The sequence below is a fragment of the Callithrix jacchus genome, chromosome 10 (assembly GCF_049354715.1).
Source record: "Callithrix jacchus isolate 240 chromosome 10, calJac240_pri, whole genome shotgun sequence".
Lineage (NCBI taxonomy): Eukaryota > Metazoa > Chordata > Mammalia > Primates > Cebidae > Callithrix > Callithrix jacchus.
The window spans coordinates 11,590,406-11,608,824 of NC_133511.1; the positions used below are offsets into that span (position 1 = coordinate 11,590,406).

Below are 18,419 nucleotides of genomic sequence, written 5' to 3' on the forward strand. Positions count from 1 at the left end.
TACTCCTATGGCAGTGTTTCCATCCCAGTGAATGACTTCTATTCTTCTAGGTATACAGGTCAAAAACTGAGGAGTCCTGCTTAATTCCTTTATTTCTCTAACCCCACATCTCTCTCACCCACACACAAACGTTTAATTCATCAGCAGGTCCTTCCAAATATTATCCAACCCAACATTTTACCACCTTGGTCCAGGTCGTCATGATCTTATTTGCATTACTGCAATAACCTCCTAATTTGTCTCTGTGCCTCCATTTTTGCTTTCCCAAATGCTTTACTCCGAGAATAAATAAGACAGTCATGTCCCTCACAGAATATAATCCCAAATGTGGAGCCTAACTACGAACAGGAGCATACATTACTTCACATTAGAGTACCGCATTCTGCAGAAACCTAGGCTAAGTTAATTTTCCAGTGTCCCTTAGAGGTACTTATAACAGAAGGCCCCAAAATCTAGAGAGGCAAAGTTTAGAGTTAATCACAGTTGAACCATTACTGTTAAGACTAGCAAAAGAGCAACAAAGTGGCAGAAAGAATATGGGCTTGGCCGGGCGCGGTGGCTCAAGCCTGTAATCACAGCACTTTGGGAGGCCGAGGCGTGGATCATGAGGTCAACAGATCAAAACCATCCTGGTCAACATGGTGAAACCCTGTCTCTACTGAAAATACAAAAAATTAGTTGGGCATGGTGGCACGTGCCTGTAATCTCAGCTACTCAGGAGGCTGAGGCAGGAGAATTGCCTGAACCCAGGAGGAGGAGGTTGCGGTGAGCCGAGATCGTGCCATTGCACTCCAGCCTGGGTAGCAAGAGCGACACTCCATCTCAAAAAAAAAAAAAAAAAGAATATGGGCTTTAGAGGATCCGAATGTTAACCCTAAATCTGAAGCTTTATTAGTTCCATGACTTTAACGAGTCAGCCACAGAACTAAAATTAGGATGATGGTGACAATACCAAAACCAACATGGAACACTTGCAACTTACCAAGCTAATAAATGGTCTGACTCCAAAAATAACTCTCATAAGGTGCTTTAATGAAATGATGCAAGAAAGTTGAGGGAAGAATAATCCACAGTGTGGAAAACATGTATATTTAATGAGACTCCTAAGTTCTCCAGCCTTCTCCAGCAACAGAGCATCTAGAGTACAAAATGCTGTTTTGCTTATTGTTTCAGTCACTTCTCAGGACCAAAATATTGCACAACTCCAAATGTCACCAATCACATTATAATCTCTAAGTTAACGTGACAGAGTCAAGGTATCTTTAGGATCAACCAACAGTGGCTATGGTCACAAAGTAAAAGATTAAAAAAAAATCCAGATAGGAGTACTGGTTAGAAGTTGGTCATTTTCCTCCACATCCCCCGCAATGTAGGATCACACTGTAGAAAAGCATTTAAACTACCGAGGTGTAACATATAGGCGTTGTTGAATCTCCGCCCTAAACTGGGACTGCATTGATGCTACCTGCTGCTGGGTGAGGGCCTTGTCACAGGTCTGGTAGGTCAATCTATAGCAGAGACTGACCTGTTGAGTCTTTGGATGCTGATAACGGCTAAGAAACTGTATGGATGTAACAGTGTCCTGGGACACTGCTCGGGCCACAGTGTGAAACTCTAGTTCATCAAATCCTTTCTTCTCATCTATCCAAAAACTAATATCATGGACATAACATGGAGGATACAGAGAATGACTTTTAAAGGGTTCTATTTTTCCAGGGAGGAAATTTTTCAGGAAACGGTTATCAAATGTCCACAACATTCTCCAGTCAGAGATACACCAGACAAGCATGGCTAGTAAGTCCAAGTTCATAGACACAAACACAAAACACCGGTCTTTATGTATAATGCTTGTTGCAGATGTGGTAACAGACCCAATAATTAGATCCTCAGTACAATCTGGGCTAAAATTATCAGTCTTTACACAAATCATATAATCCTTTCCATTTGACTGAAGGACAAATTCAACTGAACTGCTCAGCTTAGAGATCTCTGGCGATGTCTGAGTCAGCAGGCTATCTACAATGCCCTTCAGATGATCCAGCAGTGATTGAAGACAGCCATCCTTCAGATTTTTATTAAACCCAAGGATAAATAAAGTCTCATGAAATGCTGGCATTGTGAAAGGCAAAATGTGGCACTTCTGAAAGACAGGTCCACTGAGGATGTGCAGAGAACCTGAGAGGAAGTCTGGTACTTCGATAATATCCTGAACATGAACTAAGAGAGAAGGTCTAAGGCAGACCTTAGCCTGGCCACAGATTCCTTCACAAGCTTCGTCTTTACCATCTCTTCCAGGATTCTTGGGAAGGCTAAGTTCTGAAAATGACACTAGAAAGTCTTCCACATCTTGTGATGCCCCACCAGTCAGGGACTCCGAATTTGAGTTATCTTCATGGAGACTAATCCAAAAAGCAGCTGATAGAAAGTCACAGTTCCAGAAAGGAAGAACACTGGCACCTACCTGTGGCAGCAAAGGGAAGGAACACTTCAGCCTTTTTAGAGGGAAAGCTTTGCCTAATTCATCAATGAGTTTCTCATTTATGGTTTTGATAGGATGACATGAAGGTGCTTCCAGGAAACCCCTGTTTAAACACATACAAAAATAATTTTTCTAACTTAAAACAGTAAATAATTATAATGTAGCTAGAATTAAAACACAAATAGCTGGATACAAAAGAATTATTCTTAAAATGATCTTGAAAGGAAACAAAGAAATCATCTACATAAGGAGAAAGAGATAGGTATTTCAGAACTGTGACAGCCACCATCCCTACAATATATCAGAAAATACAACAATTTTGAATTCTAAAGAAGCTTAAGGAGGCCAGGCTGACAAATAAACATAGCACCAGCATCACTAACAATTTATGTACCATCCATTCAATATATGGTTGCCATCAAGACAATCAGGATACAGCTGGAGATGAAAGTGACTTCCAGTTACCTGTTCAACTTTCCTAAAAGTGCTTCTGGTTCTCGAAAGGAAAACCACTGGTTACCCAGTTTGATCCTGAAGATTCTGGGTTGAGCATCTTCGAAGGGTAAGCTCCTGGTGAAGACATGGTTCAAAGCACCTTCTACATGAAAGGACTTATCTTGACTCCTTGCAAAATAGACACCAACATGAAGTCTGTCATTATTAATATAAACAAGTATTTTTAGAGACTGAAACAGTTAATTGGCAGGGCCTGTAAGTCTGTCTATGAGATTTTGTTATCATTAGGGAGACAGATGAAAAAGCAGAAGGTTTAGACCTATGCTATTACCTACCTATATCCAGTACACTTGTACCCTGGCACAGCTTTACAGCTGAATGGATACACGTCACTTAAAATGAGCCCACCCAGGGCTGCCATGGCAACCACTTGCCAGCTGTTGTGCCATTCTCTCTGGGGCTTATCCTCAGGAGTTCCACCTTGTCCTCTACATAATGCCACATGGACTTCTCCTTCCTCTGCAAGAATATCTGCACAGCTAATAGGGAGAAAAGAAACACCAACTAATTATCATAAACACGTGGAAATTACCACAGAAGTTGGCAGCATACACATGGTTTGCCAGTGCAATAATTAAAATCTAATCATACCTCTGTGCAAAAATCTATTAGACCCCCAAAATACAAAGAAAGTAGCTGGAAGTAAATGCAAATATAAATGAAATGTTCGACCCACTAATGGATACTATTGGCTGACCAGGGTCTGCTTTGCATTTGTGTCGTTCATCTGTATGGCATAGAAAGGTCAGTATCTCCACAGTTCCTATACATGATTCACTGCTTAGGCTGTTTCTTCCCATTTAGAAAATTCTTTTCACTGCCCTCTTGCAATCCAAATACTAGCTTAAAATACTGCCTCTGTCAAAAGTTTACTGACAGCTAAGCCCCATCAGACACCTCCAATAGTATCATATCTTGTGGTATAATCATGTAAAGCGCTGTTTTAAGTTCATAATAATTTTATGAAGGAGGCTGCTACTTTTTTTTTTGGAGGTGGGGAACAGAGTCTCCCTCTGTTGCCCAGGCTGGAGTGCAGTGGCACGATCTCAGCTCACTGCAACCTCTACCTCCTGAGTTCAAGCGATTCTCATGCCTCAGCCTCTCAAGTAGCTGGGGCTACTGGGGCGTGCAGCCACGCCTGGCTAATTTCTGTATTGTTAGTAGAGGCGGGGTTTCAACACATTGGCCAGGCTGGTCTCAAACTCCTGACCTCAGGTGATCTGCCCACCTCAGCCTCTCAAAGTGCTGAGATTACAGGCGTGAGCCACCACGCCTGGCCTAGTTAGTTACTATTAATATCCCTAGTTTACAGTTGAGGAAACAGAAGCATGTAAAGATTAAGTAAGCTTGCTAAAAATAACTGTTCAGTGGAATTTGAATCCAGGCAGTCTGGTTTCTAAGTGCACGTTCTTAGCCATTAGACTATATGGCTCTCATTATTTTGCATGATCAAAAATAAATGATCCTCTTTTAGACGCCCAAGAGTACACTATTTGTACTTTTATTTAGCATTTAGGGTTTATATATGTCTTTCCAACTAAATTGGGGGTTCCTTTGGGGCTTTTCATTCTCTTCTAAACATATCATAGTAGCTTACACGTGTGCCTTATGTTTGCGTGCAGTAACTACGTTATGGACATCTTAAACATTTTACTTGTGAGGGCTCTCCTTTCCTCACCTTTGGAAAAACTTGGCAAGCAGTTCCCTGTTCTTAGCTACGCCAGCTTTGCGTCCACAGTGCGGAAAGTTGAAATAAATCTGATCAAATTCCCTGTCGTGCAGTTCAAAGACATCTGACAGCTGGGTGCAGTCGACGCCGAAACGTACGTCAATACCTGGCAAAGATAGTTTGGGGACGCAAAATATAGACAGGAGGATGTCTTAAGGCGTGGAACAGAAAAACTTCCTAACCTAAACCGTGCAGACCAGCCCAAGTCTGGGCACAAAGCCGGCTTTATGTAAAAACTCCGTGGGACGATCAAGAACAATCTCCATGTGTGTTACAACCCCACGCCCCCACCCTTTCCACTCTGGGACGTGCCAGCAGCTGGGCGGGGCTTCGCAGAGGCGGGGTCTCGCTACCTCGCTCACGCAGGCACTGCAGATTCTCCTGGGCCACCGGATCCCGAGCCAACTCGGCCGGGAGCTGGAGGCAGGTGGCGGTAAGACGAGTGTTCTGATCCAGGGTCTCGCTCAGAGCGGCGGCGAAGGAGAAATTCCCCTCCCCTACCAACAGGAGGCGCCGAGGGGCCATGTCCTCCTTGGGCCCCCGGCTCGCGTTCTCTGTGGCGCTCATTTTACGTCACTTCCTTCTCGGATCTCTGCCTTTCCTCCCCCTTCACCCGTCACTAGTTGATGACGTACTCATGGCGTCCGGTTGTCTAGACGAACTGGTGCACCGACTCCCAGGGAGAATAATAACTATGAGTTTAAAAGCGGGACGCCCACTCTCCTGTCCCCTCGCCCTTTCACCCCTTCGGGAAGATCAAAGTGCCTTCAGCCCAGAGCATGGCCTGGAGCGACTTCACACCTGCATGAGGTCACAAGCAGCCTCTAACGCTGGGGTGTGAGAAGAGTTCTGAGTGAAAGAAACGGGGCCGGGCTGAGGCCAAGGAGAGGTTGTACTGTGTCTCGCCTGCCCCAGACGCAGAGGATTTTGAAACCTTTTTCATCTCGTCCGAAATGGCTGCATCTCAGTGTCTCTGCTGTTCAAAACTTCTCCTCCAGGTGCTTCAATCTGCTATCTTCTATTCATTCAAAAAAGATTATTCAGTGCCTGCTTACGTGCCAGGCCACTGAGGGTTGTTAAGATATATGGATGAACAAGATATGGCCTATGATTTCACTGAGCCTACAGTCTGGTGGGGAGTGCACAGAGCAAAAGAGGCAACTCTGATATGGTAGGGTGTGTGCTGTGCGTGAAGTGATTCAGCGTGCTGTGGGAGCACACAGAGGGAGAACTTTACCCAGATTTTGGGCAAAGTGGGTCAAAGACTCCTTGGATGAGGTGAACCCGAGTTGAAAGCTAACAGGGTAAAGGTGCCCCTTAACTGGGTCAAGAGGCGTGAAGAGGCAGAAGGAACAATATACGTAAAAGCATGATGGAGAAACAGAATAGTTGAGTTTGGCTGAAACACAGTTGGTGAGAGAGTGAGTAACAGATGAGACTGAAGAGTTAGGCAAGGGCCAGGTCATAGAGAGCATTGTAAGCCTTTAAAAAATAATAATAAACTTTTATTTTAGATATGGGAGTACATGTACAGATTTGTTACCTGGAGATATTGCACCCAGGCAGGTTGCAGGTTTGTTATATTGGTATATTGCACCTAATAGTTTTGTTATTTCCATGTTTAGGTCCATGTGTACTCAATATTTAGCTCACATTTATAAGTAAGAATGTCAGAGATGTTTAAAACAGAGCAACTCCATCTTGAATAGGGGCTAGGCAAAATAAGGCTAAGACCTGGGCTGCATTCCCAGTAAGTTAAGGCATTCTTAATCACAGGATGAGAAAGCTCTGCACAAGATACAGGCCATAAAGACCTTGCTGATAAAACAGGTTGCAGTGAAGAAGCCAGCTAAAATCCATCAAAACCAAGATTGCGATGAGAGTGACCTCTGGTCGTCCTCCCTGCTATACTCCCACCGGCATCATGACAGTGTACAAATGCCATGGCAATGTTGGGAAGTTAGCCTATATGGTCTAAAAAAGGGAGGTATGAATAATCTGTTCTTTGTTTAGTGTATAATCAACAACCACAATATGGGCAACCAGCTGCCGTTGGAGCTGATCTGCATATGGAGTAGCCATTCTTTATTCCTTTACTTTCTTAAACTTCCTTTCACTTTAGGGACTCACCCTGAATTCTTTCTTGCATGAGATCCAAGAACCCTTTCTTGGGATCTGGATCAGGACCTCTTTCAGTAACAAGAACATGCTGTATTTGGTGTTCTGTTCTTTTGTAAGCTATTTTCGCAGGCTGAACCTTATTCTGAAACCCGTGGAAAGCCACTGAAAGATTTTAAGTAAGAAGATGATACAATTATACTTTGATTTTGAAAAATTCTGCTTTTCTATTGAGAAAGGTTTGGAGAAAAACAAGGCGGATGGCAGGATAAGACAAGAGGCAACTGCAATAATGGAGACAAGGTTGATGGTGATTTGAATTGAAGTTTGCCAGTAGGAATGGAGGACAGTGGTCTGATTCAAAACCCAACAAGACTTAGTGATTGGATGAATATTAAAGACAAGTCAGAGTGAAAGGTAAGCTCCAGGCTTCTGGCTTGGACAACTGAGTGGGTGGGGATGTCTGTCATTCCAGCCCTAGAGACAGTGACACCTAGATCTCCAGTCTGAGTACCAGGCCCATTGGTCTTTGTGGGACCAACTACTCTGGTCATCATGTTGTTTGCTAACATCAGTGCATGCACCTGTCTTCACAAAGGCAGATTGTATGAGGGTAGTTACCTGAGATGTCATCCTCAATGCCACATTATTGGCTCTGTTTCTGCCTGTGCAAAGGCAAGTGGGTGGTGACTCCCAAACATGGCCACTTGCCCATGGTAATCTGGGTGATTCTTTCTTTGGAGAACTAGGAAAGCCAGGTTTGGTGACATCTTTAAAGAACATGGAACAGCCAAATAAGGATTTCTGTCCCTCTCCTAAGAAATCTTCAAGTAGCTCAACCTACTCAACATCAAGTTACTCTTCTTCAGAGAAGGTATTACGTTGTTCCTAAGCCAGGGGACCAGACTTATATTTTGGGGAAAAAAGGAAGATTGAGCTTTTACCTTATAAAAAATGAAATCAGACATTGATTATCTGGTATATGCAAACCAGATTAATTGGGGAGGACAGGCAGAAGGACAGGGTACAATAATGAATAAAACAGATCCTGTCCTTTAGGGGCATACAGCTCAGTATGGGAGATATAACACAGACTTTAAAAACTCTAATATATGGTATAAAGTTATAAATACAGTGAAAGATATGAAGATAAAGTTTCATTTCATATAAACAAGCTAACTTCAGGGAAGGCATCATTTGAGCTAGAAGGAAGGAAATGATTATTTATTACTCATTTCCTGTGTTATCTAGTTATTCAACTCTTATTTCTTTCTATTCTCTTTGACTATAGCAGTGTTCTTAGTCCCTAAATGCCTACATCTCAAAATTACCTAAAAATTTAGCTAATTCTCCATATTGTATTGGGAATACTGAAGTTTTTCCTGTCTTTTCATGGGTTCTGGGGAGCAGGGGTGTGGATTTAATCTATATAGTCATCCACTGTTGCTGACAGAATAGATCAAAGGGTTCCAGGACTTAGAAAGAAACAGAACCATAACAAAGCCTGGATCTAAGATGTGCTTGTGTTATACCTGGCTGTGTAAAACAAGGGCGGGAAAGGATGCTTTTCCTGTTTCCTGGTTTGTTCAATAAGCTTTTCTATTCTTGTCTTCTCCCAGAGACAGAACCTCGCCTGTTTCCTCACAAACCCACACTGTGGCAGCCTCATTCATGCAGATGGCCATGGTGAAGTGTGGACAGATTGGAATAGTACGTCCAAGTTTTTCCAGTATGGATGGAGATGCACCACTAATGAGAATACCTATTCAAACCGTACCCTGATGGGTAACTGGAACCAAGAAAGATACGACCTGAGGAATGTCGTGCAGCCCAAACCCTTGCCTTCCCAGGTAATCTAACGTTGTCTTTTTTGTTTGTTTGTTTGTTTCCTTCTGTTAGCAAAAGAAATGCAGTGGCCATTTGAAATGCAGGGATGTAATAACTTCCAGTGCAGTGATCTCTCAGTGAAGTGGTTGGGGCAGGGGAGCTGTCCACAGCTGAACCACCTATGCCACTCTACTGTCAAATTGAATATTTTATTATCTGTAAGGTTTCAAAAGGATGGGCCGTCCTCCTTTTCTCTTACTTCTGTTTGGACTTTATCTGTTCATCTACAGAAATTAATAATGTCTTCTGACTTAGGCTAGCTTTTCCCCTGGTCCTGGCCTATCAAGACTTGTCATTTATCTGAGTCTTGTGCTTAAATCTCTCCTAAACAAACAAAAATACAAAAGATACGAAAGTTGGAAGGATATAGACTAACACCATAGACCTCAAGTCCATCTGAAACATGACAGTCCATGAGAATTCATGTCATATTGATCTTTATTTCCTAATGTTAGCTGTACTTCCAGATTCTTAATCTGTTAATTTTCTCTCCAGTTTGGACACTACTTTGAAACAACATACGATACAAGCTACAACAACAAAATGCCACTTTCAACACATAGTACGTAGACTGTCTTTTCTAATTCTTACATTTTGAGAACCTAACTCAGTGACTGGCACATAGAAGGAACTCAAATAAAAGTAAACTGAGTAGGTGAATAAGTGAGGCTGGGCGCAGTGTCTCTCGCCTGTAATCCCAGCACTTGGGGAGGCTGAGGCAAGCAGATCACTTGAGGTCAGGAGTTCCAGACCAACATGGTGAAACCCCATCTCCACTAAAAAAATACAAAAATTAGCTGGGTGCGGTGATACATGCCTGTAGTCCCAGCTACTTCGGAGGCTGAGGCAGGAGAATCACTGGAATCCGAGAGGTGGAGGTTTCAGTGAGCAGAAATCACATCACTGCACTCCTACCTGGGTGATAGACTCCATCTCAAAAAAAAAAAAAAGAAAAAAAAAAAGGTAACTAAGTAAATGAATGAGTAAACAGTTTTTTTCTTCAATTTTAACAGAACTTACTGTCTAGTCCCTAGAAATAAGAGCAAGATCAGTTACTAAAACTCCCTCTTGTTGACAGTTTTAATTTGTCTTTCCTTCCCTTTTTTCCTTCCCTCAGGATTTAAACGAGAGCCTCACTGGTTCCCAGGACATCAACCTGAACTGGATCCTCCTCAATACAAATGCACAGAAAAGTCAACTTACATGAATAGCTATTCAAAGCCTCAAGTTGGGCATCACTCAGGTCGTATAAGATCCTAATATTGGCTAATTTCAGCATCCAGGTTTCTAAGAAATGATAAGCTACTTCACTTTTCCAGAGAAGAATGTAGGAGGGAAGCACACTCAAGGCACAACTAAAAATTTAGCTCATTGCAACAGTTTCACTCTGAATAAATAAAGCAAAAAACACAGAAAATGATCTTTATCCTTTTGTTGTTGTTGTTTTAACCAAGATTAAACATCAAATTTAATATGTCAACTCAGTTCTACATTTGGGGTGTTGTACAAGGTCCATAAAAAGAATTATTTTGGCTGGATGCGGTGGCTTATGCCTGTAATCCCAGCACTTTGGGAGGCTGAGGCAGGTGAATCACCTGAGGTCAGGAGTTCGAGACCAGACTGATGAAAGTGGCAAAACACTTTCTCTACTAAAAATACAAAAATTAGCCGGGCATGGTGGCTCACGCCTGTAATCAGCTACTTGGGAGGCTGAGGGAGGCGAATCGCTTGAACCCAGGAGGTGGAGGTTGCAGTGAGCCAAGATTATGCCACTGCACTCCAGCCTGGGTAACAGAGTAAGACTCTGTCTCAAAAAAAAAAAAAAAAAAGAAAAGAAAAGAAAAGAACAGAAAAAGAATTATTTCTCAAGTCGACAACCACTGTGCTCTTCCCTTCCTTCAGTCATTGTGGTAAGACTGCAGAATCCAGCATAACTTAGGCTAGGTTTGGCTAGATGCTTTCTGGGTATAACCCAGGCAATCAGAGTCATATAGTGCAACTTTGCTGTGACCCTAGTGAGTATCCCTTCTTGAGGACTACAAAAACAAACAACTTTTTTATTATTATTACAGAGAATTTAAAACATAAACAAAAGTAGACAGGCTAGTCTAATGAACTCCCATGTATCATTACCCAGCATCAGCTATTTATGACTAATCTACTTCTACTTTCTCTATCTTACTGAATTAATTTTGGAGCAGATCTTAGAATTTAATCTATAAAAATCTTGGTACACTGCCTGGGCACAGTGGCTCACACCTTCTAATCCTAGCACTTTGCGAGGCTGAGGCAGGAGGATAGCTTGAGGCTGGGAGTTCAAAACCAGCCTGGGTAACATAGCAAGACCCCATCTCTACCAAAAAAAATTTTTTTCTTAAAGATTTCAGTATATTTCTCAAAAAAATAAGGACTGTAAATTACTCCCCCAACAAAGGTCACCAAGGAAACCTGTTGACTAAACAAAGTTCATCAAACTTACTGCAGCATAGTAAAAGAGACTATCAACTTGACAGGGTCTTGGTAATGATTCAGAGAGGGGTTGATAGAGTAGGAATTTGTAGGGATTTCAGAAAAGGGTCTAACTGGTTTAAAATGGATCTTTCAAAGTAGGGAACTAGTAGAGACTGAGAAAGTGTTGTGAATAACAGGGTTGGTAAACTTAGGAAAGCAACAATCTTAAGTGTAATATGGTTAAACTTACCAGTATTTCATATTTTTTTATCGACTGTGTAAGAAGACAATAAAATACACGGGCATTATTGAGAGAGATTGCCCGTATACTGTCCTCTTAAACAAGGAGATATTTTTAATCTCCCATATGTTACCTCTCAAACCTTTGTTACATTAGGTTCCAGATATAGATATGAAATTTATGTTGTATATTTGGTAGTGAGGAAATTTTTTTTTTTCCTAAATGGCTACCAAGTTGTCCCACCACTGGTTATTGAAAAGACCGTAATTTCTCCACTGCCATTCAATGTCATTTTTATTGTAAATAAACTATGTACAGGTAGGTCTGTTTCTGGGATATTAGTTTAATTGTCATTCCTTGTATTATCTTATTATGCCTTAATTGGACCATCTTAATTATGATAATTTCATTATGTTATTATTTTATATCTTAATATCTAATAGATCAAATATTTCCATCTTGTTTTCTTCAAGAGTATTAGCTATGTTTGAACTTTTGCATTTCCATATAAAATTCAGAATCAGCCTGCTTCATAAAATGACAGTGTTAGGATATTGATTGAAACGGTTTTGCATCATTAGGTCAGTTTTAGAATTTGAGTTCTCATTAATTCTAATAATTCATTTGTATATTCTTACAATATGAATATTGTTTTATAGGCACATATTTTAAGTTTACATATTATGTCTTATTCTATTTCCTATGTATCTACCACATTTTTTAAATTGACATAAAATATATATAACATGGCCGGGCACAGTGGCTCATGCCTGTAATCCCAGCACTTCGGGAGGCCGAGGCTGGAGGATCGCTTAAGGTCACGAGTTCAAGAGCAGCATGGCCAAAATGGTGAAACCCCATCTCTACTAAAAATACAAAAATTAGACAGGCATGGTGACATGCACCTGTAGTCCCAGCTACTCTGGAGACTGAGGCAGGAGAATCTCTTGAACCCGGGAGGCAGAGGTTGCAGTGAGCCAATATCACGCCATTGCACTCCAGCATGGGTGACAGAGCAAGACTCTGTCTCAAAACAAAAAAAAATAAAGAGAAATATACACACACAACATAAAATTTACCATTTTAGATTTTGTTGTTGTTCATAGAGACAGGGTTTCACCATTCTGCTGGACTCAAACTCCTGACCTCAAGCAGTCCACCCGCCTCACCCTCCCAAAGTGCTGGGATTACAGGCATGAGCCAGCATGTCTGCCTCATTGTAGCTATTTTTAAGTATATAATTTGGTGGCATTAAGTATTTTCACAATGTTGTGCAATGTTCACAATGTTGTGCAACTGTCACCACTATCAATTTGCAGAACTTTCTTATCATCTCAAACTAAAATTCTGTACCTATGAAACAATGACGTCCTATTCCCGGACCCCCACTCCTTCAGCCCTTGGTGACCTGTATTCTACTTTCTGTCCCTATGAATTTGCCTATTCTAGCTACCTCATGTAAGTGGAATTATATAATATTTCTTCTTTTGTGTTTGGCTTATTTTACTTAGCACAATATTTTCAAGGCCCATTTATGTTATACCATGTATCTTTTTTTTTTTTTTTTTTTTTGAGACAGTCTCTGTCACCCAGGTTGGAGTGCAGTGGTGTGATCATAGCTCACTGCGACCTCACAGTTTTAGGTTTAAGGGGTCCTCCCACCTCAGCCTCCCAAGTATCTGGGACTACAGGCACACTCCACCATGCTCAGCTCATTTTTTAAAACAGATTTGTGTACAGATGGGGTCTCACTTTGTTCCCAGGCTGGTGTCAAACTCCTGGGTTCAAGTGATTCTCCCACCTCAGCCTTCTTTTCTTTAGATCGAATAATATTCCAGGCATGTATATACCACAGTTTGCTTCTCCGTTATCTGTTGATGGACACTTGAGTTGTTTTCACCTTTTGGCTATTGTGAATTATGCTGTTATGAACATTGGTATACAAGTATCTGTTTGTGTCCCTGCTTTCAACTCTTTGAGGTATACATTCAGAAGTGGAATTGCTGGATTATACCATAATTCTATATGATTTGTTTTGTTGTGTTTGAGACAGTCTTGCTCTGTCACCCAGACTAGATTGCAGTGGGCGTGATCCTGGCTCACTGCAGCCTCACAAGCAGTTCTCCTGCCTCAGCCAACCAAGTAGCTGGTACTACAGGCACACACCACCAAGCCTTGCTCATTTTTGTATCTTTAGTAGAGGTAAAGTTTTGCCATGCTGGCCAACTGATCTCGACTCATGACTTCAAGTGATCTGCCCACCTCAGCCTCCCATAGTGCTGGGATTACAGGCATAAGCCACCGCCCCTGGCCAATAATTCTAGTTTAAGAGTTTGGAAATGCCAAACTTTTCCACAGTGGCTGTACCATCTTACATTCCCACCAGCAATACACAAGGGTTTCAGTTTCTCCATATCCGCATCAACACTTACTTTGTTTATGTCTTGTAATAGCCATATTAGCGGATATAAAGTGGTATTCCATGGAGCTTTTGATTCGTATTTCTCTAATGGCCAATGCTTGAACGTATTTTTTTTTCTTTTTTTGTTTTGAGATGGAGTTTTGCTGTGTTGCCCAGTCTGGAGTGCAGCAGTGCTCTCTCAACCTACTGCAACCTCTGCTTCCCAGGTTCAAGCAATTCTCCTGCCTCAGCCTCCCAAGCAGCTGAGACTATAGGCACGCGCCACTGCGCCCAGCTAATTTTTGTATTTTGAGTAGAGATGGGGTTTTACCATGTTAGCTAGGCTGGTCTTGAACTCCTGACCTCAGGTGATCCACCCACCTCCGAAAGTGCTGGGATTATAGGCGTGAGCCACCGTGTTTGGCCTTGAGCATCTTTCTGTGTGCTTTTTGGCTATTTCTGTATCTTCTTTGGAGAAATGTTTATACAAGTTCCTTGCCCATTTGTGAATTAGGTTGTTGATTTATTTGTTGTTGAGTTGTAGGGGTTCTTTATACATCCTTACATGTTCCAGTACTAACTTCTAATCAGATAGAAGATTTGCAAATATTTTCTCTGATCATGTAGACTGTTGTTTCACTCTCTGGCTCTCTTTTTTAATGTAAATCGACCCATTTATTATAGGCCAGTGATGTCTCAAAGAGTGCAGGAGCATCTACCAGCCTTTCAGTTCCTTCAGTCTTCTGATGGCAGACTTGATGTGACAGCACAAGTGGTATTGTAGGTCCAGGTACCACCAGCTGCTGTCTTCATGAAGTAACCACAGTGCCTGATTTTCACAGCTTGTCTCTTCATCTTTGTTTTGCCACAGAAAGAGCAACTGTACTTGGTGTGCTGGCTGATTTCAGTTTCTTTCACCATTTTCTGGATGGAGGCCCCATAGAGGGTCCAGTATTTACTGATCATTCTGACTTTTCTTTTTTTGAGACAGAGTCTCACTCTGTCATCCAGACTGGAGTGCAGTGGTGCGATCTCAGCTCAGTGCAACCTCCGCCTCCCAGATTCAAGCTATTCTCCTGCCTCAGCCTCCCTAGTAGCTGGAAGTACAGGCATGCACCACCATGCCTGCCTGTTTTTGTATTTTGAGTAGAGACAGGGCTTCACCATGATGGCTAGGCTGGTCTCCAATTCCTGACCTCGAGAGATCCTCCCACCTTGGCCTCCCAAAGTGCTGGGATTACAGGCATGAGCCACGGCCTGGCCTCATTCCGACTTTCTTGGTGCATTTGGCCATGTCACTGAAAACTAGGTCCCAGGCAAGAGAGGAATATGTTGTTTCATGCTCTAGACACTATCCCTTGATGCAAAAAAATTTTTAATGTTGATAAGTCCAATTTATTTATTTTTTGTTGGTGGTGCCTGTGCTTCTGGTGTTATATCCATGAAACCATTGCCAAATACAGTGTTACAAAGCTCTCCGACTATTTTCTTCTAAGAGTTGTATAGTTTTAGCTCTTATAAAATAGGTCTTGGGCTGAGCATGGTGACTCACGCTTGTAATCCCAGCACTTTGGGAGGCCATGGCAGGCAGATCACCTGAGATCAAGAGCTTGAGACCAGCCTGGCCAACATGGTGAAACCCCATTTCTCCTAAAAACTCAAAATTAGCTAGGCGTGGTGGCACATGCCTGTAATCCCCTACTTAGGAGGTTGAGGCAGGAGAATTGCTTAAACCTAGGAGGTAGAGGTTGTAGTGAGCTGAGATCATGCTATGCACTCCAGCCTGGGCGACAAGAGCAAAACTCTTGTCTCAAAATAAATTAATAAATAATAAATAAATAAAATGAAAATAAATGAAATAGGTCTTTGAAACTTTTGGAGTTAATTTTTATCTGTAGTATAAGGTATGTGTCCAACTTCATCCTTTTGCAAGTGAATATTCAGTTTTCCCAGCACCATTTGTTGAAAAGACTGTCCTTTCCCCATTGAATGGTCTTGTCACCCTTGTTGGAAATCATTTGCCCATATGCACTAAGGTTTATCTGTGGACTCTGTATTCTATTACATTAATCTATATTCTGCCTTTTTGCCAATATCACACCATTTTGATTACTGTAGTTTTATAGTAATCAGAGTTTTGAAATCAGAAAGTCTAAGTCTTCCAACTTTGTTCTTTTATGAGATTGTTTCAGCTCTTCAGGGTTCCTTGAGATTCTATATGAATTTTAGGATATATATTTTTTTATTTCTGCAAAGTCATTGGAATTTTGATAGGGATTGTGTTGAATCTGTAGTAAGTATGGCTAATATTGATACCTTAACAATATCAAGTCTTCCAATTCATGAACACGGATAAGTCTTTTACTTTCTTGTTTTTTTCCTAAGAATTTTAGTCTTTTTGATGCTATTGTAAATAGTATTGTTGTCTTAATCTTTTTTTCAGGTTACTAATTGTTAGTGTATAGAAATGGAACTGTATTTTGTGTGTTGGTTTTGTGTGCTGGAACTTGGCTGAATTTGTATATTAGCTCTAATCGGGGTGTGTGTGTGTGTGTGTGTGTGTGTGTGTAATCTTTTGGGTTTTCTGCATGTAAGATCATGTCATCTGCAAACAGATAATTTTACTTCTTCCTTTCCAATGTGGGTATTTTTATTTCTTTTTCTTACCTAATTGCTCTGAGGAGAACTTCTAATGATACACTGAATAGAAGTCGCAAAAGTGGGTATCCTTGTCTTGATCCTGATCTTAAAGGAAAACCTTTTTTTCCTAACTCTAACAATGGACCAAAACTTTTAGTTTTGGGTTTTGTTTTCTTTTGTTTTTGAGACAGAGTCACACTCTTATTGCCTAGGCTGGAGTGCAATGGTGCAATCTCAGCTCACTGCAACCTCCGCCTCCCAGGTTCAGGCGATTCTCCTGCCTCAGCCTCCCGAATAGCTGGGACTACAGGTATGTGCCACCGTGCCTGGCTAATTTTGCATTTTTAGTAGAGATGAGTTTTCTCCATGTTGGTCAGGCTAGTCTCGAACACCTGACCTCAGGTGATCCACTTGCCCAGGCCTCCCAAAGTGCCAGGATTACAGACCTGAGCCACCATGCTCAGCCTGGTTTTTGGTTTTTGTTTGTTTTGTTTTTTGTTGAGACAGGGTTGAGTGTAGTGGAACGATCTTGACCCACTGCAACCTCTGCCTCCCAGGTTCAAGCAAGCCTCTCACCTCAGCCTCCCAAGGAGCTAGGTGCATGCCACCAGGCCCAACTAATTTTTGTACCCCATAAATATATATACCTACTAGGTACCCACAAAAATTTAAATTAAAAAGAAAGTGTTTTCGTCTTTATTTAGAAGTTTAGTGATGTTTTTGTGACCAGAAGTATGTTTTTGTTTAGTGATATTTTCATGACCAAAAATACGGTTTTGTTTATATCAGCCTGTGGTAAAATAGTTTTTATTAAAGTCACAGTTTCCAAGAGCCTATTGACAGTGTGTGTTAAGTGAGGACTTACTGTATATGTTTACAGATATACAGTTCTGTTTAGTATTACTTTTACTGCACCCCATAAGTTTTGGTATGTTGTATTCTCTCCCTCCCTCCCTCCCTTCCTCCCTCCCTCTCTCCCTTCTTTCCTTTCATTTTTGATACAGAGTCTCGCTCTGTTGCCCAGGCTGGAGTGCAGTGGCACAATCTCTGCTCACTGCAACCTCTACCTCCAGGATTCAGGCGATTCTCCTGGCTCAGTCTCCTGAGTAGTTGGGATTACAGGCATGCACCACCATGCCCAACTAATTTTTGTATTTTTATAGAGACTGAGTGTTACCATGTTGGCTAGGCTGGTCTGGAACTCCTGATCTCAAGTAATCTACCTGCCTCAGCCTCCCAAAATGCTGGGATTATAGGTGTGAGCCACTGTGCCCAGCCTCTCTTTCTTTTATTTTCTTTTTCTGAGACAGGGTCTCTCTCTCTCTCTCTCTCTCTCTCTCTCTCTCTCTCTCTCTCTCTCTCTCTCTCCCTCTCCTTTCTCTCTCTCTCTCTCCCCTTTCTCTCTCTCTCTCTCCTTTCTCTCTCCTCTCTTCTCTCTCTCTCTCTCTCTCTCTCTCTCTCTCTCTGTCTCTCTCTCCTCTCTCTCTCCCTCTCTCTCTGTCTCTCTCTCTCTCTTTCTCTCTCTCTTTTTGAGAGAGAGGTGCAAACACAGCTTACTGCTGTCTCAGCCTCCTGGATGCAAAGGATCCTTTCACTTTAGCCCTCTGAGTAGCTGGGACTTTAGGCATGCACCACCATGCATAGCTGTTTTCTTGTATTTTTTGTAGATATAGGGTTGCACCATTTTGCCTAGGCTTGTCTAGAACTCCTGAGCTCAAGTGATGCACCTGTCTTGGCCTCCCAAAATGTTGGGATTATAGGGGTCAGCCACGGCACTCAGCTGTGTTCCCTTTTTCATTTGTCTCAAGATATTTTCCAATTTCCCTCATGATTTCTTCTAAAGAAGAAATTAAAATCCAGTAGTTGTTTAAGCGTGTATTGTTTAGTTTGTGAATTTTCCATTTTTCCTTCTGTTATTGATTTCTAATTTTATTTCATTGTGATCAGAAAAGATACT

At 41.7% G+C, this 18,419-nt stretch overlaps 3 protein-coding genes across 5 annotated transcripts; 1 reads left to right on the top strand and 2 right to left on the bottom strand.

Annotated features, from left to right (window-relative positions):
- Positions 1-1,011: 1,011 nt before the first annotated feature.
- FDXACB1 (ferredoxin-fold anticodon binding domain containing 1) lies at positions 1,012-5,296 on the bottom strand. Its single transcript, XM_003734100.6, has 5 exons — positions 5,078-5,296; positions 4,674-4,830; positions 3,271-3,474; positions 2,945-3,103; positions 1,012-2,582 (listed from the first exon to the last, which is right to left on the bottom strand). The coding sequence occupies exons 1-5, from the start codon at positions 5,289-5,291 to the stop codon at positions 1,400-1,402; spliced, it is 1,917 nt and encodes a 638-aa protein (XP_003734148.4). The 5' UTR covers positions 5,292-5,296; the 3' UTR covers positions 1,012-1,399.
- Positions 5,297-5,342: 46 nt separating this feature from the next.
- CFAP68 (cilia and flagella associated protein 68) lies at positions 5,343-10,146 on the top strand. Of its 3 annotated transcripts, none has more exons than XM_009006776.4 (6): positions 5,343-5,722; positions 7,082-7,259; positions 7,586-7,716; positions 8,462-8,692; positions 9,225-9,291; positions 9,847-10,146. In XM_009006776.4, exons 3-6 carry the CDS (start codon positions 7,624-7,626, stop codon positions 9,987-9,989), a joined length of 534 nt encoding a protein of 177 aa, XP_009005024.1. In that variant the 5' UTR covers positions 5,343-5,722; positions 7,082-7,259; positions 7,586-7,623; the 3' UTR covers positions 9,990-10,146. The 3 variants fall into 3 exon arrangements, with proteins under 3 accessions (XP_009005024.1, XP_009005025.1, XP_009005026.1); XM_009006777.5 differs by having other exon boundaries at positions 7,592-7,716; XM_009006778.5 differs by lacking the exon at positions 9,225-9,291.
- Positions 10,147-14,414: 4,268 nt separating this feature from the next.
- Positions 14,415-14,905, bottom strand: LOC118145623 (putative ribosomal protein eL43-like). Its single transcript, XM_035264304.3, has one exon. It carries the CDS (start codon positions 14,786-14,788, stop codon positions 14,558-14,560), a length of 231 nt encoding a protein of 76 aa, XP_035120195.1. The 5' UTR covers positions 14,789-14,905; the 3' UTR covers positions 14,415-14,557.
- Between the last annotated feature and the right edge of the window lie 3,514 nt (positions 14,906-18,419).